Source organism: Loxodonta africana, chromosome 25 (assembly GCF_030014295.1).
Source record: "Loxodonta africana isolate mLoxAfr1 chromosome 25, mLoxAfr1.hap2, whole genome shotgun sequence".
In the NCBI taxonomy this organism is placed as follows: domain Eukaryota; kingdom Metazoa; phylum Chordata; class Mammalia; order Proboscidea; family Elephantidae; genus Loxodonta; species Loxodonta africana.
The window spans coordinates 32,485,552-32,509,807 of record NC_087366.1 but is presented as its reverse complement, the minus strand read 5'-3'; the positions used below and the strand labels follow the sequence as shown (position 1 = coordinate 32,509,807).

At 38.9% G+C, this 24,256-nt stretch overlaps 1 protein-coding gene across 2 annotated transcripts; it reads right to left on the bottom strand.

Annotated features, from left to right (window-relative positions):
- Positions 1–55: 55 nt before the first annotated feature.
- SPRTN (SprT-like N-terminal domain) lies at positions 56–24,197 on the bottom strand. Of its 2 annotated transcripts, XM_003410896.4 has the most exons (5): positions 23,655–24,197; positions 22,367–22,466; positions 15,761–15,889; positions 12,497–12,764; positions 56–10,990 (listed from the first exon to the last, which is right to left on the bottom strand). In XM_003410896.4, exons 1-5 carry the CDS (start codon positions 23,873–23,875, stop codon positions 10,242–10,244), a joined length of 1,467 nt encoding a protein of 488 aa, XP_003410944.1. In that variant the 5' UTR covers positions 23,876–24,197; the 3' UTR covers positions 56–10,241. The 2 variants fall into 2 exon arrangements, with proteins under 2 accessions (XP_003410944.1, XP_010589314.1); XM_010591012.3 differs by lacking the exon at positions 15,761–15,889.
- Between the last annotated feature and the right edge of the window lie 59 nt (positions 24,198–24,256).

Below are 24,256 nucleotides of genomic sequence, written 5' to 3'. Positions count from 1 at the left end.
CACACACAGCCTCCCAGATTTCTGTTATGAAATTGGGATGGGTGTCTTAGTAGACTTCAGTTTCCTAAGTTCTTTAGCAAAGCCCAAAGGGTGGTATCCCATATTTTACATGAATTATGGGTGTAAGACCTTGCCCACTTAAGTTTTCTATCTCTATCCTTGATCTTCTTTGCCAAAATAATGTGAGTGTACAGAAATATTTCTGTATATTTCAATTTTTGACAGTTGTAGCATCTGTATAGGTAGTAATCAATTAGAGACCTTTTCTATGGAAAGCTCAGTAATTTTTATTAAAAGATTGCTATTGTTCATGTAAAACATGAGAAAAATTGTTTAGTGAAACTGACAGTGTGGACTTAGGATGGGAATGAAATCTTCAGTATTGTGATGTCATTTTATCGTGACCTTGCAGGAGAAAAATGATAGTCGACTGCTGTTTTCCCTTGGCTGCATTCAGTCTGTTTCCACTCCTCTCCTTCGTTCCAGACAGTAACACTTAACATCTCTACAGCAAGTGCCTCTGCCTGCCTGGTCCCGGAGGCAAGTTGTCTTTGCGTCTGGTCAGCGGTGCAGTGCATGGCCTTAGGCCACAACTCCCAGTGCTACCGTTGTTAGGTTTAGGGGAAATTGTATTATGTTGATAGCAGGCTTGTTTGATCTTCAAGATGTACAGCAACAGCCTTTTAATTTGGGAACCCCTGTGTTATCCAAGTGTATACTCCAGCGGTGGTGCACAGTATCAGATTCTACTCTCTCTGGATTGTGCTGGCCAGACAGGTCTTCAGTGGTCTTTTTTTTGTTGTTGTTAAGTTTATATAATTTCTCAGAGATCATTGTGAAAGGGTCAAACAATCGGGGTAGCCATTTCTTTAATATCCATCTCAAATCCGTTCACTTCATGTTAGTGTGACCGTTAACTTATCCCTAAGCAGGACTCTCTTTAAAACAGAATTTAAACTGTTTGTGTCCTATATGTGTTAAATCCTGGTTACAGATAAAACTTTATTATGCTGTTTTTATTCAACACATTAACCAGCTGTAAAACACAAACCTTTATCAGTAGCAGGCAAAGAATTTCAGGATTCATAAACAGATAGCTTATAAAGTTATGTAATTTGAAAAACAATGTTTCATTATGAAAGAGCTCTCAAGTTGCTTGTAAAGCTAATCTAATTAAAAAGATGTATAAATGTTCTTGAAAACATTATGGTTGTTATTTCCAGTTGTTTTTTGTTTTGTTTTTGAATCCCCTTATCATATCATTGGCTTTCTTAACAGGCCCTTTTATCAGATCATGTGTTTCTGTCACACATCTCTGGCTCAGTCCAGAACATTTGGTGTTACTTTTTGTAAACTATAATGAGGGAAAGAAAGAACAATAAACATAGGTGTCCAACAGTTTTAGAAACATCCTTGGGGTAATTGGATTGCCCCTGGGATCAGTAAGCTCTGTATTTGGATTCTTAGCCTTTTAACAATTACTTGAACATTCATAGCTGTTGACCATATTTGTGTCACCCCGTCTACCGTGAAAAGGAAGAGGCATTAGGCGTTTATCTCTAATTGTCACGGGTGCCCTATTATGTGTATGCAAGAATATTTTAATTTGTGTGGCATAGACTAAAATATAAGAGCTCTTATTACAATGTGAGATCAGTATAAATGTTCATATATTGTGCTTATTTTTAAGCAGTTTTTAGTGTAGTGCTGTTATTTTCATGTGCATCTTGGGATATTTGAAGAACTATGGTGGGATACTCAATTATAGCTGGGAAGGGCCCTGGTGGTACAATGGTTAAGTGCTTGGCTGCTAACCAAAAAGTGGTGGTTCAGACTCCCCACCCGTTGAGTGGCTCTTCAGGAGAAAAACGTGGCAATCTGCTTCCTTAAAAGATCGCAGCTAAGAAAACCCTGTGGGGCAGTTCTCTGTTACATGGGGTTGCTATGAGTCAGAATTCACTCAACAACAATGCAGCTGGGAGGATTAAAGGAGAAGGCAAACAAGTTAAGAGATCACCACTAAACTAGGCGGTGTAATAAAAAGAGCACAGTAGGTAAAAGCACATTGAGCATAGTGGGCCTTCAACAAATAATATTCCCTTAGCCTTTAACAGTATGATAGCATAGTTGCAGAGAGAGAACTGGGTTAACAAGCTTTGAACAACATCAATTTATCAAGTGTAAATGTTAATGATTTGGAAGCAGTAATGTGGTCGTTGCTTTCCTTATCAATGATAGGTCTTTTGTGTGTATACCTTAGATTAAATTAAATCACCAGTGCAAGGTGTTTTGTCAGATTATTTCCCAAAGTGCACAGTGGTCCAAGTATGGACTGCAATGATACATATTTATATTACATATCTAATAATTGTATATTGAATTTTTTTCCAATTAGTTTATAAGCATTCAGATGTCTATAGCCTCCATTGCTTCAAGGATAATGTTTTGGACTTCTAAGGCCAGAAATACATCCCCCAGATTCTATTTTTGTGCTGCAGATTCTTTTCATGATTTCAAGCAAGTAAATTTCATCTGAAATATGGTAATGCTCAAGGATATACCACTGGAGAAATGAGATATATAAAGGGTGTGGCCTCATGAGCTGGGAATGGTGTCTTAAGCAGAAAACACTTAAACCACTTCACAAAACAGGGAGACCGTAAACACCTACACGTAGCTGAAACTCTATTTATTGAATGGGTAATTTTTTTTAACTCTGAGCAAAGGGTTAAAAAATTATTAGATCTTTCCCTCATTAAGATTAGAACTTTTTCTGCCAAAATTACTGTATTTCTATAGTGCTCTACAAAATCACACTTTTTTTTTCCCCTCAGACATGTAAAGTAAGCTGAGCAAACTTATCTCTGTTTATAATTAAAACAGGATAAGGGAAGTGACTTGCTCAAGGTCACATAGCTATGAAAGCTAGGACTTGAACATGCACTTTCATTTTTTGTTTTAATCAAAGTTGTACATATAGCTAAATCAACTTGTTCTATAAGGATTGTTAATAAAAAATAGGAGTCCCTCAAGTTCTTCCGAGAAAACAAATTTCAACTTTTGAGTGATTCTTTGGGTATTTACCCCCATTGGATATAAATAATAATGCATTGCTACATCTTAATTTTTCCATATTAGCCATTAACTATTCTCACATGGAAGATGAGAACATCTCTTTCCAGCCCTCTTCCACCATCCCTACCACACATACACAAGCACACTTGCATGTCCCCTGACCTTCCTTCTAATTGTGTTGTAATTTAGATCAGATTAATACTTAGTGTTGCGATTATGACTGCTTGTGCTAACTCATAGCTGAGTCATAAACTGTGATTACTTTTATTTTCCTCCACAACTTACTTTTCCCCTTAAAGTCAATGTTTTGATTTTTCATTTGTTGCCTGTGGCTTCTGACCTGGTCCGGGCTGGACTGGCTGCCCTTTCTGCCTGGCACACAGCTGCCTGCCTTGGATCTCCCTTCACCGGTATTGTGGAGATCCTCTTTCCCACTCACTGTCTGTGTTACAGCTGGCCTGGGTCCTATGTCTTCCTCTTTCTTGATTTATTTCCATATCTTAGTAGAGCATATCCTCCAACACATCCTGCAAAAGTGTGGGGTGGTAAATTTTTTGAGTCCAGTGTCTTTATTTAACCTTCACACTTAACTGATGGCTGAGTACAGAATTCTGCTTTGGGAATCATTTCCCTTCAGTATTTTGAAGGCAGTGCCTCACTGGTTCTAGATTCCAGTGTGGATGCAGAGAACTCTGAGCCATTTTTCATTGGGAGTCTTCGTTTTCCTAATTCTTCATATGCAATCTTTTTCTCTCTGGAGGCTCATAGAATATTCTCTGTCCTCAGTGCGCTGTAATTTTACAATATGTCTTGGTGTGTGCCTATTTTCAATCACCATGTTAGGCATTCAAACTGAATTCATGCCCTACAGATTTGGGTCAGCAAAAAAGTAGAGGGTCAGTAAAAAAGAGAAAGACCCTTGACAAGATGGATTGACACAGTGGCTGTAAAACGGGCTCAAACATAGCAACGATTGTGAGGATGGTACAGGACCGGACAGTGTTTCATTCTGTTGTACCTAGGGTAGCTATGAGTCAGGACCAACTCGACAGCACATAACTAAAAAACAGTTTTGGGAAATTGTCTTACTTCATTATTTTCTCAACTCCACTTTTTCTATTCTTTTTGGTGCACCTGTTACTTAGTGCACCTACTGGTTTGAGCCTATAGTTGTCTAGTTATAACTTGTCTTTGTGCTTTACTCTGGGCTGTCTTTATTTTCCAGTTCTTCTGTTGTTTCATGTCCGCTACAATGTTTTTAATTTTCAAGAGCTCTCTTTTGTTCTCTAAATATTTTTTATGTAACAACCTGTTCTATTTACTAGATAAAGTAACCTTTTTTCTATTTTAATTTTTGTCTTTCACATTAGAAGTTTCCTCAAATGTCTAATAATTCTTAGTTGTCTGTTCATATTCGAGAGGGAGGTACTTGGACTTCTGGTTTTCAAAGAATATTGGCAGCTAACCTAAATCTGAATCTCTTTCAAATCTGAAAACCATACAGAAAGTACATGAAATTGATGGTGGCTGTTTGGGGAAGGTATCATTTCTGGGAGAGAGGGAGATGTCTCAGGCTTGATAGTGAAGTGAAAGAAGGATTCTGGGTGGCGGGGGGGTGGGGTGGGAGGTATGAGACTCCAACCCCTGCCACATCACAAAAGAAAAAGTCATCTCTGAGAAGTGCTGTACTTCACTGTGCCAGCAAAAGAGAGCATCCTGGATTCAAGAAACTGAGCTAGTAGCCACACAAGGCTCTCACCCCTGCCTATGTAGAAGCAACTGTTCTTGCAAGTCAAGAAAAAGAAGACACTTCAAAAGGAGCACCAAAAGGCAGGCAACATACATAAAAGCTACTTTACGAAGAAAACAAAGTAACAGTCTATTATAGTGGATCAAAATTCGCCCCTCAACTGTAAGGCAAAAGAAAACATCTGAGCCTGAATTTATCCTTAAATAGGCCTTTGCAGATAAGAAAAAATGAACACCCGAAGTTAGAACCTCAATCTCTGAACAGAAATGGACCAAAACAAGAGTTTATGCAAGTCAGCAAAGAGTTGAAAAAGACAAAATTATCTCAAGATTAAACTACAAGGTGGTCAAGGAAGAAGAGATTCAGCTGAAAATACAATGAAGGGCATTGAAAAAAGTAGGAAAGTAGCCAAGAGAAGAAAACAAAAAATTAAAAAGGATTAGTGAGTAGAATGGCCACACACGTACCTGTATGAATTGGGGTACAACTTACACAATGAAATTCTGTACAGCATTGAGAATGAGCAATCTACAAATGCACAAGCAGCACGGGGGACTTGGGCATGATGGGCAGGGGCTGGGCTCTGTCTTCCCCTCGTGGATCCTGTAGAGGTAGCTGTTTGAATAGCTGGTGTTACGAATGCAACTGAACAGGAAGTGTGAGTTCATCTTAGAGTTACTGGAGATCATTTATGTGTGTGTGCATATATATGTGTCTATATATATACACAATCCATAATTTATGGATAATTTATATTTACTGAATTTTTTTCAATGTATACAAATACATAAAAGATCCCTTGAGGAATCTTTGAAAAGTAAATGCCCTCCTGTTTCTTCCATGTAAATCGAATTTTTCATACATTTAGTTTCCAAGGAATGCCTATAACCTGGAAATGACTTGGGTCAAAGGGTATTCTAGCTTGAAAATACACTGAAACTTTGATTCTTCAGAGAAGTCAGCGTTCAACAGTGTTTTTTTGCAAAGGCAAAAAAGAATGGAATTTGAGAAATGCCTAGCCATTTCACTCAACACCAACAATCTAAAAGGTGTACGATCACTGATGTAGGACAAAGGATGTAATTATTATTCATGTCCTAGGAAGCTTTCAGACTAGACAAGGTAGAGCAAAAGGAAGAGTACTGTAATTTAAAAATACTGTAGTAGGAAAGTACAGGTCTTGCTTTGTCTGGAAGACTTCCTGTTGGGCATTATCATTACTTTGACAGATCTGGGTACTGGTTTCTTACAGTAGAAAACCAACTATCATTTTAGTGTTCATAGTGAAAGGTGAAATGAAAACAATTTCAGGGAGATTAAGTGACTTGTGTATCAGTCCCTTGTTTGAACAAGCACACATTCTTGGCCTGCTCTGTCCCCTCACAGGGCTTGGAGCATAACCTTTCCTATGAATCAGAACTGCCAATTATTGTTCCAGGAGTTGGCAAGTTTCTCTTGTTCATTTGACTTTGCTTTGTCTTCAGTGTTTCAGAAAAATTTAACTATGCAGAGCACCACCTAGTGTTGAGTAGACAAGAGGGTAAATCTTTTGGCAGGTTTCACACCAGTGCTGAGGAAAGCAAATGGCAGCTTTCTGTACAAAACACAACATTGGAAAATGATGTGATTCCAGAGTCACTAAAGATCTTCAAATATTTTACTTATTTTAAAAGATATATGAGGATGAAGTGTTCATCATATAACTTCTTCCAGCATTCTAACGGAATGTAAGAAAAAAAAAAAAAAGGCCAGAGGCAATCTCTACATCTCATCCTTTTCTGCTAATTTCAACTCCCTAGTCAACTTAATTTTTAATGATTATCATATGGGTGTTTTATCATATTAAAGTTTCACTTTATTTGGTGGATATGCTGCTAACCACCACCACATTGGTAAAAAGCAAGAAGAGCCTGAGCGACAAAAACTGAGACAAAGAATAAAAGGAAACCATTAGCCCCCTTGAGTAACAGGATTAACAAATGACAACAAATGCTTAGCGTTTTTTTCTGGAACAGCTCAATGAAACAATGTATTGCCACCGGCAAAGGATCCCAGCTAGGAACCAGTTTTGCTTTAAGATACCTCAGCTGTTTTACACTGACATTCTGTGTAAAAACCCTATCAGCTTTGAAAGAACAAATCTCAGAGCTTTGGGACAACGAGACGGTATGGTAAGTTTTTCTGGTCCTAGTATTTTCTCACCCATCTTAGAATGTCCAGTTAATACATGCATTTGTAGTCTACAAAAGCAAACCAAAAAATTCTAAACTTAGTTTTGCTGGTAACAGTGCTTTATAAAACACCAAGTCTTTACAAAAATAAAGTCTAGTTTCCTTCTCCCTCATTCCCTTCTCCCCAAAATGGGGGAGGAGGGTGACAGTATTGAAAGGTTTTAAAGGCTGAACTGGAATTACCAGCTCTGCTATTAAGGTAGGGATCTGCTTTACTTTAAAGGAGAAAAGAAAAGCCTAAAACAAAGAGAAAAAAAAAAAATCTTTCATATGAATAACTCAGACTGGGTGAGTAACAATTCTTAGCATGCAAGTTTTCTCCAACGCTTTTACACAAATGAAGTAACCTGAAAAAAACCTGTTGCCATGGAGCTGATTCCAACTCATAGCAACCCTATAGGACACAGAGGAACTGTCCCACTGGGTTTCCAAGGAGCAGCTGGTGGAAGTCAAGTCTTACTTAATTCCGTATTTAAAATTAATTTCAATTTTCTTGCCAGCCAGCATACTTCCCAGCACTTGACAATTCCTGCCTTTACTGCCTGAGTATTTCTCACCCTTCTCTCCATCCCTGCCACTGCCCTTCTCCCTCCCATCTATACTGCCCCAAGAGAATCCATCAGAACACAGCTGAACGTGTTCACGGGCTTAAACATTTTCCCAAGGCCTCACCTCAATTCTGCTTAGCTAGATCTGTCCTCTCTGCAGTCTTTCTCCTTCTGCCATTTTATTTCTCACATTTTACACTGTATTCATTTGCAACAGCTTATAGTTCCTCCAGAAACCCTGGTGGCATCGTTTGTTAAGAGCTACGGCTGCTAACCAAAAGGTCAGCAGTTCAAATCCACCAGGGGCTCCTTGGAAACCGTACGGGGCAGTTCTACTCTGTCCTATAGAATTGTTACGAGTCAGAATCAACTCGCCAGCAACAGGTTCTGGTATATAGTTCCTCCAGTAGAACGTTTATCTACCTGTGCCATTTCTGGTGTTACTCCTTGCAATGCCCTTTCTATCCATCTTTACCAGGCTAATAACCCTACTCACCCTTGAAGACTCTACTTAGATGCTGTCTCTTTCAAGAAACATCCCCCCAAATCCTTGGGCTCTGCTAATTGTCCTTCCTGCCCTGGTGGCACAATGGTAAGAGCTCTGCTGCTAACCAAAAGGTCAGCAGTTCAAATCCATCAGCCACTCCCTGGAAACCCTATGGGGCAGTTCTACTTTGTCCTATAGGGTTGCTATGAGTTGGAATGGACCGGACGGCAATGGTTTTTTTAGTCCCTACAGCATCTAGTATGATAAGGATATCATAGCACTTACCAAACTATAGTGAAATTAATCTGTTTTTGTCTCACTCCCCAAATAGGTTATAAAGCTCCTTTAGGACATGGACCGTCTTATTTCCTTCAAAACCCCTGAACATTGTATGGTTTTGGCCAGTTATGTGCTTAAAAAAAAGTTTAAATGCACTTAATTTGTTAAATTGTAATGAGAGAAAACGATTCCTCCATGAAAGTATAACTGCATACATTCAAAATAACACACAAATTGTAATAGCCATTTCTATTTATTAAATACTACTTTAAATACCAAGACTTGTAAATGCCTAACCAGACTAAAATGAACTGACAACAGTGTTAAGAATGTGGAACCACTGGAACTCGCAGACATTGCCAGCAAGAGTGTGAACTGGCAGTATTTCCTGAAGCTAAACATAAATCCACCCTGCGGCCCGGGAGCTCCACTCCTGGGTAGATTCCCAACAGAAATAAGGACCTATGGCCACCAAGCAACATTACAAGTGTTCTTAGCAGCGTTACACATAGAAAGCCCCAAATGGGAACAATTCTAAAATATTAGAATGAATTCTTGTACATTCATACAAATACTACAGAGTAATGAAAAAATAAACTTTTGCTGATGAAGATACTGCTTTATGAAGTTCAAAAACAAGCAAACTACCCTGTGGTGACAGAGGTCCAAGTAAGTAGTTACCTTTGTGGTAGAGGGTACTGTGAGGAAGCCTCTATGGTAACAGAAACATCCTATAATGAGACCTGCATGGTAGTCACATTGGTGAACACTATGTAAAAGTTTACCTACCAAACTGTATACTTAAGATTAGTGCATTTTACAGTACATAGAAGTTACTTTACTAAAATAAAGATAAGAAAAACTTGTGAACTAAGGTCTTGGAAATATGCCAACATGCTGGAAGTAAACCCATGAAACAAAAGGTAAACTGCTATTTTTTTTCCCTTTGCTATAACATGGAAAAGAACATTTTTTAAAAGAAACATTTTAAAATGCCAAAACAGTATTTCATTTATTATAATGTTTTCAAATTTGGTTTAAAATTCGTAATACTATTTTCAGATAATTTTCTACTGCTACACGAACCAGGCAACTTCATTATTTTATCAATTTATTCTGAATTTTAACCATCAAATGTGCTAGATTTTGAGAAAACAGCTGAATTCAATATAAGATCTGGGCTACAGAATTATTTGTTAGTAGAAATATTCCAAAAGAAATTTGCTTATTTTACTATACTCCTTATCTACTTAAAATCTGCCACCTTTCCAGTAAAGGTGAAATAAAATTCTTTAAAATATAAGAAATATATTTCCTGTTAAGATTTTGCAAAAAATATACTTCAGTACCCTAAAACAACTAGTATACTTTGTAGTCTAGATTGTGCTTTTGGTAAACATGTCTGATACTGTGAAGATTAACACCAGTCTGGGAATGAATTTTAATAACACAAAAAGAAATACTCAATTTAACCCAAATACCTGACAGGATCCCTTACGTTAATATTTTGAGGAGAGGATACAAATGAAAAGATTAATACATTTAAATACCTTTAAGTGCAAGAAATAATGGCTAAAAATTATCCATGTATACACACAGAACAAACCCTGGGCTATAGTATATGTAAGGCAGAGTGAATGCAGCACCTCGAGACATATTTTTAATTACAGTGATACACACACACTTAGGGGTGTGTGTGTGTACATGTATGTATAAAAATCACAACGTTCTGTACTGGCTGCATAAACTAAATTCTAACCCACAAATCTCAGTATTAACCAGAACTTCCTGACTGGCTGACACAGCACATTAGTGAGGTAATACAGGTGGCACAGGTGGTACGTGAGATCCCTGAGTTTTTCAAAGATGTTTTAGCTTTTGATTTTAATGCTATCACCTTCAAGGCACCAGTCCAAGTGCTCATTAATTTGAGACTCCAAAACTTCCTTCTGACAAACAGGACAATTAACCATCTGGTTCTGACCAGATAAACTACTAGAATTCTGAGCTGAAGTTGTAGGATGTGAATTACACTTTGGATCACTACCACCACTTTGTAGTTGCTCTTTCTTAATAAAAAAACTGTCAAAAAGAGTCTTGTCTTCTAGCCTGGGTCGTTTATTTGGGAATTCATCATCGGAACCACTAACATCCTGGAATGCAGTCAGAGATGTTGATTCCAGTGTTTTTAAAGAATTTCTTAGGAATGTCTTGGAAGATGTAACCCTTCTCTGAGAACCAGAAGAGACTGAGTTTTTAAGGATGTCACCAACTGCTGAGCTTTTTGGAGAAGATCCATTCACACTTCTGAAAGCCTTCTGGTTGGCAACTGACACTCTAGGAAAATAGTTGCTTAAAACATTTTGGTGACTGTTATTAAGAACAGTGGAGACTAGAGGAGTTCTTTTACTTGAGCCATTTTGTTCAAATTTCACCTCAATTTTAGAATTAGGTCTTAAAGCATTTGCCGAATGGTCTTGACTTAAAAGATCTTGCGTTTTATTAACGGCATGTGTGGTGATTAATTTCTCAGATGACAACGAATTGCTTGTTTCTCCTAGAACATATCCTTTTCCAGTAAAGGGAATTAACAGCTGTGTCTCACCTCTCGTTGGTTTATCTGCAAAATAAACAAGATTTTCCCGACTCAAAATTAATACAGGAAAAAAAAACAACTTTTGAAAAGATCACAGTGAATTGTGAAAAAAATTTTTTTTCTTTAAAAGCATGAAACATGGTAACGTATAAATATAAGGATGAAATGTCACAGTTAATTCCAAAATATACACATTACCACAAAAAACCTGTCATAAACTAAGACACACGTGTAGAGAACCAGCAAAACTAATGAATAACCTAGAATTATCATAATATGAATACCCTAAAAGCCTCAGAAGCTAAAATGATAAAAAATTAGGATAAAGGCAAGATTCTGTATAACACCATCAGCTGTAACCATCAATCAGGTGAAGAAACAGAACTTTGGTAGTCATTCCAGAAGATCCTTCCATGTACTTCATTGCATTCATACATACAAATAGTAAACACTACCTTGTGGTGGTCGTGGTTTTATAATTACCAACTATAAAGCCACAATACTTTCTTGTGTTTATTATTCCAAGTGTGCATGCCTACACGCTATAGGTTAGTTTTGCCCATCAAAAAAATATTCAGATGAAAAAAAAATATGGTAATAAATACTAAGCTAATGGATAGTCCCCCCGCCATGAATATTATGTTATTCTAACTTAGATCCATACAATGATTACCTATTAATGGAAGAAGAATAATCTTCAGAAGTCAGAGTTTTGGTATTGAGAGAACATAAAGGATATAAAAAATTCTCTCATATTGACCTAAGGACTCCCACGATGCCAAAGACCAGTTAGCAGAGTAACTTTTACTGCTTAGTTTTCTTTAAGTTTAGTTCCAAAAGGGAAAAATCTACTATCATATTCTAATCTTTCCTCCTACTCACAAAATAAATTCTCTCCTCACATAAATTCTTCTATAGCTCCTTGACTTATTTCCGATTTGGGAAATACAGCATACATTCCTGGGTCCTATCACATCAAAGCCACAGCTTCCCAAGGGAAAAAGCATCAACCTCACTAACCTGGTTACCTCAAAAAGGCAGTAGCTCTGAACTTCACAGGAAAGGGTGAAATCTTGAAGATGAAGTACTGGCAAAGCCTTTTCCCATTCTTTTCCCAATGAAAATACATACATCAATAGCAGACAGAAGTCACTGGGATAGAATCCAACTGATAGGAAGGGGTGTAGTTAAGACTTACATTCCGGGCATTGTTATTTAATTACTGTTTTTATTTTGGCAATCTTTTTGCTTTCTGTTTCCTCATAACTCAGTGAAAGTCAAGGAAAGAGACTTTACCTCAAATATTATCAATGGAAACTATTTCTACTTTTATTCATTTCTGTGTGGAGCAAAGTCTATTTTCCTGCCATCATTTGGTGGACAGTGGGGTTTTCTTCTAAGTACACTTGAAAACTTCTACACTAAAAACAGTCCATAAGCATATCTTAATACCAGTTCTCTGAAGGCCTGTACTGTCTTTACATTGTAGCTATGGCTATGGAAAAGTTGGAAGAATACACAACAAGGTACCTTTATTCTCTGCTGCTGATACTGGGTGCTCTCCTAGTTTTGTCTTTCCTTTCCCTTTTTTTGAGTAGTTCTCTGGCTCCTTGATTTTTATGTAAGTGCCTCCGCAAGTTCTCTGGTGCTCGGCCCACCAATAGTCATGAGCAGAGGGGGCCCGGTTAGTAGCACGTTTTACATAGCCGTAATACGGTTTTTTGTTTTGACAGGGGCCATTGCAGCGCCACCAATGTCGACGATACTCATCCACCTCATCATGAAAAGTATGGTACACCTGGGTTGAGAGAGAATTTTTGGCATTCAGTAAGACAGTTAACAACTTAAGAAAAGACTTCATATAAACAGCCTTTTTTTTTTTTTTTTTTCAAACTATGTAGTTTCCCAGAACTTCCTGAAAGTTGTATTTTGGGAAAGACAGCAAATAAATTTACTTCTGTTCAAAGGTTCACTTTAACAGGAAACAGCAGCAGTTAATTCAATATTCCCTAAACTGTAAAAATAGAAAATGTGAGATTTGAAGACAAAAAAATTAAAACAAAAACTCTCTATGCATACTAAAAGCTTCAGAAGCTAAAATGATAAAAAATCAGGATAAAGGCAAGATTTTGTATAACACCGTAATACAATACACAGCTAAACTGAAATTTTCCCTGTAACAATTCCAAAGGGTTCTGACGAACTAAACTATTTCCTATAAGTGTTTGACCCTAACAGCACAAATGTCTTATCTTGAAGCCTTTGCTAAACTCCTAGACAGAAAGCTTTTCTGGTCCTCTGCATTCTCGCAGCTCTTTGTTCATGTCTCTATAACAAGCCTTATGGGGTAACACTTTATCTCTTTATGGGTGTTTCTATTACCAGATTAAAAAATTCTCCAGGATTCCAATATTTTCATCTTTGTATCCTTAGTGGCTAATAAGTGCTTGGCACAGTGAAGCTGTTCAATAAGTATTTGTTAATTAAGTGAATGAGAAGTTTCATTTGTTGAGTCAAAATTCTTTTTAATCTTTAAGTAGGATCCCTTTTTCCACCCTCTTAAGAGCCCTGGTGGCGCAGCAGTTAAAGCAATTGACTGCTAACCAAAAGGTCAGTGCTTTGAAACCACTAGTGGCTCCACGGGAGAAAGATGTGGCAGTCTGCTTCCATAGAGGTTTACAGCCTTGGAAACCCTATGGGGTTGCTGGGTCAAATCCACTCGGCGGCAGTGGGTTTTTTTTTTTTTTGTACCCAGAAACTAAGCAGAAGATAAAGAAACAGTTCTTCCGACTACAAAGCAGTGTAGCCCTGCCACCATGGTGGGACTAAGGACTGCAGAGCTCCTCCTAGATAACTAGGCACAACTTTTTCTTCTGTCCTCAGTGGAACATTACTGTTTGGGTAAGATAAAGAACACCTTTTATATATATATATATATATATATACACACACACATATATACATACATATATATATATACACACACGTATTTTGTTTTTAGCAAAGACATGTAATTGTTTAATAAATCTCCCTTGCTGTGAGGAAGAAAGTTTTTCCTAACTCTACAGACAGACAGTTCTATGCTAACCACCATCATAAGCAAAAAAACTTCCATTACTTGGCAAGCATGTAAATAATGCACATTGTATTAGATGCAGAAGAGACTGAATAACAAAGCTTTTGGGGTAAAGAGGTACGTGACATCCTGCGCTGTTATGTTCGGATTGTTCACTTAGAAATTCGCTGACAAAAAAGACAGGGAACTGGAGCTGTTTTCCTTCCAATTCCTGTAAGACTTAAAGCCTGGGAGCGGGCCCTTGACCCACGCAGTCAGTAAAATGAAATTGCCCTGCAGTGTGAAATGAGATACCCTCTGGAGTTGATTATAACAGGATGTAACCTGTAAAAGCAAAAGGTGCGCACCCTATAAAACGTCTCCTAAAGAAAACACGCAGGTATCCACAATAAGAACACATCTGCTTCCAAATGCACAATAGGCCATACACCAGCATTTTAAGTGTAAATTCCAATGAAGAAACCGGAAGGTTTTTGTACCAGCAACTCCATAATTCTCTTGTGAACCCATTTTAAGTCGGATTGCTTTCAAAACAAGCCATTTTCCGGACATTAAACTAACTGCATCCAGTAGTTAAATGAGCCCTCCAGAAAATTAAAACTGATCGCTGGGAAAGGATACTACACCGAGGGTGATGTAAGCATTTTTCATTTTCCATCACACTAGTCCTTACTGCCTTTTAAAGAAGCAAACACTCAGACTACAGAATTTAATTTATGGAGGAATTAATATTCTATTCGGTTCAGTCCAACTCAGTATTACTTGTTAAGATGCTGTAAGGGTACTATATTATTCATCTTGGCACAAAATAGGATGGTTAAGGGCCAACCTGCCTTCAGAGATACGAAAGTAGAACAAAACATTATAAAAGGCTACCTCCTGAGGAGATTCAAAGAGAGGAGAAGTCATATCCCACTGGAAAGATGAAGAACATATTTTAGGGAGGGGAAATATGAGGAAATAGCATGGAGGTGAAAAGTTCTGTTAGAGAGAGAGGACACGAGCAGGAGAGCTGTGGGAGGAGGTAAGAAAAAAGGAACAATAAGATTTTACAAAACGAATAATGACAAAAACTAGTATTTAATTAGCGCTCCCACTTGCTAAAATGCTTTGCACGTGTCTTCTCTTTTGGTCCTCACAGAGATCCAGCAGGTAGGTATTGCTAATATCTGCATTTTACACGTGAGTAAAATGAGGCATAGAAGAGTTAAGAAGGTCACACAGTCAACAATGGGTAGAGCCAGGATTTGAACCCAAGCAATCTGACTCTTCATGCTTTGACAAACCTAGACAATGCCACCTCCTAAAATAGTGTGCTGAATGTTTTATTCTTAATTCCATGATCAATGTAAATCAAACACGACTTCCACTGAAGGGACTGACAAAGAAAATGGTAGCAAAATACAGGATAGGTTGAAGGACACTATAATAAGGACACAAAGTTAAGAGATCATTGTAATAATCCAGAAAATAGGAATCACAGGACTCAATTAACTAAGCAAAAATGCTAACCTAGATGATGTCAGAGACCTTAGATGTATTTCTGGCTCTGCTACCATTCTAGTATGTGGTCTCAGACAAGCCAATGAGCTTCTCTCGGCCTGGAGTTCCCTGGTGAAAATCCTCAAAGTTAGTATTTGTTTCCACTCACGTCTCTATTTTTAATGAAATCCCAGGAGTTACTGAATAAAAATCATAACTATCATGGCTTTACATACTGTTATGTTGGCTCCAGTCAGACGGTTGATGCGATGCATATGCTTACAAAACTCTGGACCATGCCCTTCCCGGTCTTTATCATTATTAGTGACAAATAAATAAGCATGGATCATTTCATGCAAGAGAGTCTGAAACAGAAAACAATTAATGTGTTATGGCACGTCTGAAAATAAATGTAGCCAGGAACACTTTCTTGCTCTACCTAGGGCTCTTAATGTTCTTTGGATCACAGGCTCCTTTCAGAAACTAATAAAAGTCATGAACCCTCTTTTTAGAAAAATTATATATCCACACATTCACAAAACTTTGCATATAATATTCAAAACTCTGTAGATCCCAGGTTAGGAACTCTCTGCTCCAAAAAGGCCTTTTAACTATGAATCGAAATCCAGGAGAAAGGATTGGTGAATTCAACTACAGAAACACTCAAACATTCCGTATGGGGAAAAAAACAGACAGACATCACAAGTAAAATAAAAAGACAAGCTCAGAAAAATACATGTGCAACTCACATCACAGACTATTAATCTCCTAATATATAAAGAGCTCCTAAAGTCAACAGAAAAATTACCAACCACTCAACTTTTAAATGGGCAAAGATCGTCTACAGTTCACAGAAGTATAAATGACCCATAAAATATGAAAAGATGCTCAACCTCATTTATAAACAGAAATGCATATTAATACTATATTAAGATGTCATTTCTTACTTACCAAGATTGTTCAAACTAAATTTTGACAGAGTTAGTAAAGCTATGGGAAAATAAATAAGAGTGGATATAAATATTTTTAAAAAATAACAATGGAAAAATAACCAAGAAACTAATAAAAACAGTTTCCTGTAGTGGGCGGAGAGTTCAGAATAAAGAGGGGTAAGGGCAGAAAGAAGATTTCTCCGTGTATAACTTCCTATAGTTTTGGGTTTCAAATAAGGTAAGTTTTAAAACAAACAAAAATAAACCTACTCCTCATTCCACACTAAGGATGTGGGAAGTTTACAAACAAAATTAACAAAAACATATAGAGCTGCTGTTTCATAATTTGCTTTAAAAAATATGAGCACTTTTTTAGCCAAAAAAAAAAAAAAAAAACCTTCGAAAACATACTTTTTAAAATAATCACCCACAATTTTCTTAGTAATATTTTACTGTATGTTCAGAAAAGTTTACACAGCAGTTTAGGTTCCCATTGAATAGTTTCTACACAAATTTTTCAGGGACATTGGTTACGTTCTTCACAATGTGTGAACATTCTCGTTATTTCTGTTCTGGTTGATCCATTCCCATTAATCTAGTTTCTCTGCCCCCTTACTCTCTTATCTTTAAGGCAACTGTTGACCATTTAGTATCTTATAGGTGATTCCTTAAAGGAGCACAGTACTTTCAGGTGGTATTTTTTATTTTTTGAGCCAATTTGTTATTTAGCTACAAGATGACCTCAGGACTTAGTTTTGGTTTAAGGTCTGAAGGGTTTCTCAGGGCAACAGTCTCACGGGGTCCTCCAGTCTCAACCAGTCAGGTAGGTATGGTTTTTTATTTTTTATTTAGGAATTTGAGGTTCTGGTCCACATTATTCTCCCATTCTATCAGGATCTATCTATCGTGGCCCTGATTAGAACGGTCGGTAGTGGAGCTGGTCACCATCGAGTTCTGGCCTCAGGGTAGATGATCTGTCCTACAGACTAGTTCCTTCTTGGAGTCTTTGGCTTCCTTCTTTCTCCTTTGCTCTGGACAAGTAGAGACCAAGAGTTGTATCTTAGATGGCCACTCACAAGCTTTAAGTCCCCAGACACTACTCACCAAACTAGGATGTAGAACATAACTTTAGAACTGTATTATGCCAAGGGACCATGCTATCCCAAGAGACTGTGGTCCCAATTCCTTAAACCGACAACCCGACCCCTCGAGGTGTTTGGCTATGTCTCAGAAGCATCCATAACTATGCCACCTATGTGCTTTATTATATAAATGAATACATGTGCACAGTCACACAGATGCGTATGCACAGACATAAGCCTATGTGTGTACACACACATACGTATCTAGATACATTATATGCCTACATACACACTCACACATATACTTTGGTTGCTTCTGTTATCGTTTCAAAACTATACAGCCATGATAATTACCAACAGGTCCTTTTTTCTTGTGGATATTTTAGTGACATCGTTTACCTTCATCATGCTGTGTGTATTTCACCCTCATTCAGTGTTTCCATAATTTTTTAAAGTAATTTCCATCAAAGAACTAGGCTGACAATCATGAATTTTAGTTTTATAAAATTATGCTGAACAGAAAAACAGGAGAATCAAACATTTTAACTTGGTCATTAGGAAAATACCCCTTTTAAAATTATCAACTATCTCTCTCAAAAGGAACTTTATTTTTCAAATAAATGCCACTCAATTAAGACTCACATTCAAATGCCAATCTACCTTTTCAAAGTTTTCTCAACACTCCAAAATAATGATAAATAACTACTCTGATAAAGGAGAAAAAAGTTTAGGTCCTTTATTTTTGGTTCCCCCCACGTGTCTGTCAGTTTGTTGTACTGTGGGGGCTTGTTTGTTGCTGTGATGCTGGAAGCTATGCCATCGGTATTAAAAAACCAGCAGGGTCACTCATGGCGGACAGGTTTCAGCTGAGCTTCCAGACTAAGACGGCATAGGAAGAAGGACCCAGCAGTCTACTTCTGAAAAGAATTAGGCAGTGAAAACCTTATGAATAGCAGCGGAACACTGTCTGATACAGTGCTAGAATATGCACCCCCCAAGTTGGAAGGCACTCAAAAGGTGACTGGGGAGGAGGTGCCTCCTCAAAGTAGAGTTGGCCTTAATGATGTCGATGGAGTCAGGCATTCAGAACCTTCGCTTCCTGATGTGGCACCACTCAAAATGAGAAGAAACAGCTGCAAACATCCATTAATGATCGGAATGTGAAAAGTAGGAAGTATGGATCTAGGAAAATTGGAAATCCGCAAAAATGAAATGGAACAGATAAACATCGATATTCTAGGCATCAGTGAGCTGAAATGGACTGGTATCAGTCATTCTGAATCAACAATCATATGGCCCACTATGCCGGGAATGACATCCTGAAGAGGAATGGCACTGCATTCATCCTCAAAAAGAATGTTTCGATACCTATCCTGAAGTACAAGGCTGTCAACAGTAGGATAATATCCATACGCCTACAAGAAAGACTAGTTAATATGACTATTATTCAAATTTACGCACCAACCACTAAGGCCAAAGGTGAAGAAACTGCAGATTTTTACCAGCTTCTGCAGTATGAAATTGATTGAACACGCAATCAAGATGCACTGATAATTACTGGTGACTGGAATGCGAAAGTTGGAAACAAAGAAGGATCGGTAGTTGGAAAATGTGGCCTTAGTGACAGAAACGAAGCTGGAGATCACATAGTAGAATTTTGCAAGACCAACGACTTCTTCATTGCAAATATCTTTTTTCACCTACGTAAACGGTGACTATACACATGGACCTCACCTGGATATGCGGGAAATCAGATCGACTACATCTGTGGAGAGAGACGATGGGAAAGCTCAGTATCATCAGTAAGAAGGAGGCCAGGGCCCGACTACAGAACAGACCATCAATTGCTCATATGCAAGTTCAGGTTGAAAATGATGAAAATTAGAACTCATATGACCTTGAGTATAACCCCCCGAACTTGGAGAACACCTCATAAATAGATTTGACGTGTTGAACCAGTAACCACTGAAGACCAGACAAGTTGTGGAATGACATCAAGGACATCACACATGAAGAAAGCGAGATGGTTAAAAAGACAGGAAATAAAGACAAGACCAAAATGGATGCCAGAAGACTCTGAAACTTGCTCTTGAGCATCAAGCAGCTAAAGCAAAAGGAAGAATTGATGAAGTAAAAGAAAGGAAGATTTCAAAGGGCAGCTTGAGAAGACAAAGTATAGTATTATATCAACACGTGCAAAGAGCTGGTGATAGAAAACCAAAAGGGAAGAACACGCTCAGCATTTCTCAAGCTGAAAAAACGGAAGAAAAAATTCAAGCCTCGAGTTGCAACAGTGAAGGATTCTATAGGGAAAATATTAAACAACGCAAGAAGCATCAAAAGAAGATGAAAAGAATATACAGAGTCATTATACTAAAAAAAACAAAAAACTGGTTGACATTCAACCATTTCAAGAGGTAGCATATGATCAGGAACCGATGGGACTGAAGAAAGAAGTCCAAGCTGCTCTGAAGGAAGGTACTGGCAAAAAACAAGGCTCCAGAAATTGACAGAAAGTCAGCTGAGATGTTTCAACAAATGGATGCAGCGCTGGAAGTGCTCACTTGTTTATGCCAAGAAATTTGGAAGACAGCTACCTTGCCAACTGACTGGAAGAGATCCATACTTATGCCTAGTCCCAAGAAAGGTGATCCAAATGAATGCAGAAATTATCAAACAATATCATTAATATCACATGCAAACAAAATTTTGCTGAAGATCATTCAGAAGTGGCTGCAGCAGAATATCAACAGGAAGTGCCAGAAATTCAGGCCGGATTCAGAAGAGGATGTGGAACCAGGCATATCATTGCTGATGTCAGATGGATCCTGGCTGAAAGCAGAGAATACCAGAAGGATGTTTACCTGTGTTTTATTGACTATGCAAAGGCACTTGACTGTGTGGATCATAACAAATTATGGATAACACTGCGAAGAATGGGAATTCCAGGACACTTAATTGTGCTCACGAGGAACCTGTGCACAGATCAAGAGGCATTTGTTCAAAAAGAACAAGCAGACGCTACATGGTTTAAAGTCAGGAAAGGCGTACGTCAGGGTTGTATCCTTTCACCATACCTATCAATCTATATGCTAGGCAAATCATCTGAGATGCTGGACTATATGAAGAATGCGGCATCAGAACTGGAGGAAGACCCATTAACAACCTGCGTTACACAGATGACACAACCTTGCCTGCTGAAAGTGAGAAGCACTTACTAATGAAGATCAAAGACCACAGCCTTCAGTATGGATTATACCTCAACCTAAAGAAAACAAAAATCCTCACAACTGGACCAATAAGCCATATCATGGTAAATGGAAAAAAAGACTGAAGTTGTTAAGAATTTCATTTCACGTGGTTCCATAAGCAACAACCACGGAAGCAGCTGTCAAGAAATCAAGACACGCTGCAGTGGGCAAATCTGCTGCAAAGGACCTCTTTAAAGTGTTGAAAAGCAAAGACGTCACCTTGAAGACTAAGGCGCGCCTGACCAAAGCCATGGTATTTTCAATTGCATCATATGCATGGGAAACTTGGACAATGAATAAGGAAGACCAAAGAAGAACTGCCTTTGAATTGTGGTGCTGGCGAAGAATATTGAATATACCATGGACTGCCAGTAGAATGAATAAATCTGTCTTGGAAGAAGTACAACCCAAATGCTCCTTAGAAACAAGGATGGCAGGATTACGTCTTACATACTTTGGAAGTGTTAGCAAGAGGGATTGGTCCCTGGAGATGGACATCATGCTTGGTAAAGTGTAGGGTCAGCAAAAAACAGGAAGACCCTCAACGAGATGGACTGACGTGGTGGCTATAACAATAGGCTCAAACTTTACAATGATTATGGGCGCAGTGCAGGACCAGGCAGTCTTTCATTCTATAGTACATAGGATCGCTCTGAGTCGGAACTGACTCAATAGCACCTAACCACAACATTTTTGTTTCAATTTAACCCATCTTGAAAATGGTACACGGCACTATATTGGACGTCTGTTTTTTATATATGTACCATTTTCCACATTTAAGCCAGATGCAAGACTCTACACAACACATTGCCAATACACCTCTTTTTTCCACTACTACTCTATATCTGGCCAAAAGCAACTACTCAGCACATAAAACAAAATAAGACTAAATAAGCATACCAACCCAGGGGTAAGGATGAGAAAGCAGGAGGGGACAGGAAAACTAGTAATGGGGAACTCAAGGTCAAGAACGGAAGAGTGTTGATATGTCATGAGGTTGGCAACCAATGTCACATACTGATATTGTGCATTGTTTAATGAGAAACTAATTTGCTCTGCAAACCTTCATCTAAAGTGCTATAACAAAAAAGCAACTACTCCTGGTAGGGAAGAAGTCACAAGTTCTGCGCATTAAGTGTGCCCTCAAGCTGGTTTTTGCTGCCAGCTCAGCTAGGTGCGCTGGAAGGGAAGCAGTGTGGAAGTAGGATAGAGGAGAAACAAAATTTGCATGGGAAAACTTGGATCCTAAGTTCTTCTCTGCTTCTAAATTATATATCTTAAACCACTTACTGATCCTCTATGAACCATAATTTTCTTGTTTATAGAAATGAGGATCACAGCACACACTGAACATCAACAGGGTCGTGGTAAAAATCAAATGCGATAATATACCTTAAAGTCATTCATCTATGATGCACTATAAAAATAAAAGGTAATCATTAATTGTCCCACACTCAAAATTTGTACAGAGGAAAAACAATTTAAAAAAAAATGTACAGATTAATTCACAGAAGTCTAAACCAATGGTAAGCGTTTCTAAATTACTGAGCTAAAAATCAGGTTTGTGCAAAAAATACCTCTACGAGATCCTTTCTTGGTCTTAACTTTAAAAGGGGTTCACTGAGTCGGATGGAACACATTCCACCCCTCCCTTCATAGCTGCATATCCCAGCACACCTGCAAAACAAAAACCACAAAAATGTGTGACCATTACCAGTTATACATTAAGAGAGAAATACAGATAACTCAGCAAATCCTGATACACTCTTGGGCAGTTCACACTAAGAGAACTCTCTTGATAGATGGTTTTCTTGAAAGTTATCTCCTCTGAGTTATGAGATATTTGCCTTTCACCCCAGTTAGGGAGATAGGCGAGCAGTAGCGGCTTCCCTTACCCGTCAGGCTGCAACAGCTCAAAGCTAACCCTGTTCTACTCCTAGTCTCTGCACAAGCTATAATCAGTTTGTGGCACTAACAGGCAAGTACGTGTTCTAGCAGCACATCTCCAAAATTATAACAGAAGCTTGTATGAGGGAGATTTGCACTTTAAAAACACTTTTAATGTATCTTAACTTGTCTGACACTAGGTTGTTTCGTAATTCAGAAACAAGCATGATGGTATACAACTGCACCCTAAACTTGATAAGCCCTCTCATGTCTGAGAGTAGGTTATTATTTCAAATCCAAATTTCTTAAACTTAAAGAGTGTAGAAAAGAAATCTTTAATAAGTATCATTAAAGATCCCTTGGGTCCAGAAATATGGAAAAGTCCTCCTTCCACAGTCCAACACACTAAGTGGTGCCATGTCAATGAGTATAGAGGAAGACAACACATTCTTTGGCGATTTCTTCCCGGCATTTTTCTTAGGGGCAGACGCTGGTGCTCCTCCTTCTTGGGTCCTAAAGCACTAAACTGAAAAACCATCAAATCCGTTGCCGTCGAGGGGATTCTGACTCACAGAGACCCTATAGAACAGGACAGAACTGTCCCCACTGGGTTTCCAAGACCTTAATCTTTATGGGAGCAGACTGCCACATCTTTCTCCCGCGGAGCACCCGGTGGGTTTGAACCAAAGACCTATCGGTTAGCGGTGGAGTGCTTTTACCACTTCGCCACCAGGGCTCTTTTAGCATAAGATTAGTTAAGCTTTATCTATCCATTCTCTAACGACCTAATGTGTAGCAAAAAAAAAAAAAGGCACCACCACAGAACAAATCGGAAATGTGTCCATTTCTTCTCAAGTGAGGTGAGAGTCAAGGTCCTGTGCTCTCATTGTGTCTCTATCCCTCAAGCGTGTGGGCCCCGCAGCTTTCCTAAAGCTGTCAGGGCAGGTGGAAGAGGAGGCCCACCCGGCCGGGACTCACAGGGTCATTCGCACGCTCCATTTCACCTCCACAGCCTCCAGCTGGCCCCAAAAGAACCGGTCGTTGAACTGCACGAAGAGGGCCTGCAGGTCCGGGGTGGGGTCCACCAGCTCCCAGGACGCGTCCACCAGCGACAGGGGTTCCTGGGCGCGGTCGAATCGCGCGGCCTCCAAGTCCCACTCCTCCTGCAGCTGCAAGGCCAAAACCAGGTCTTCGTCCATGGCGCCGGGTTGTGTGGCCCCCCAGCTGCTCCCCGGCGGCTCCTAGGAGATACCGGCTTCCAGCAGCTATCGCGAGAAGGCGGAATACCGGCCTCAGAACGAGCACGAAAGCTGACCTTCCCCAAGACGCCGAAGCCAAGATTCGAGGGCTAACGAAAATCCGCACCTCTTAGTTGGCGCAGAATTCAGTTCCCCAGGTTTGGCCGAGAGTCGCCGGGAGCTGATACCGCCCCTACAGTTTCAAACACCAGACACCAGCCTCCATCCATGCGCAGAGCCTGCACGACTGCCTCCACCCTCACTCACTTCCGCGAAAGCGCTTAGGGGCGCATGCGCCCTAAGCAGCTGACGCTTCGGCGCAGGCGTACTCGCTAGCGCGGC

Bases quoted from the DNA above. Each gene is read 5' to 3' on its own strand.
- SPRTN (XM_003410896.4), bottom strand. From the start codon at position 23,875: ATGGACGAAGACCTGGTTTTGGCCTTGCAGCTGCAGGAGGAGTGGGAC. The intron at 15,890-22,366 runs GTATTTTTTGCA...TTTCTGTTTCAG, and splicing joins CAAGAAAGGATCTCGTAGAG to ACTCTCTTGCATGAAATGAT. The intron at 12,765-15,760 runs GTATGTAAAGCC...CTCTCAACCCAG, and splicing joins TGACTGGAGCCAACATAACA to GTGTACCATACTTTTCATGA.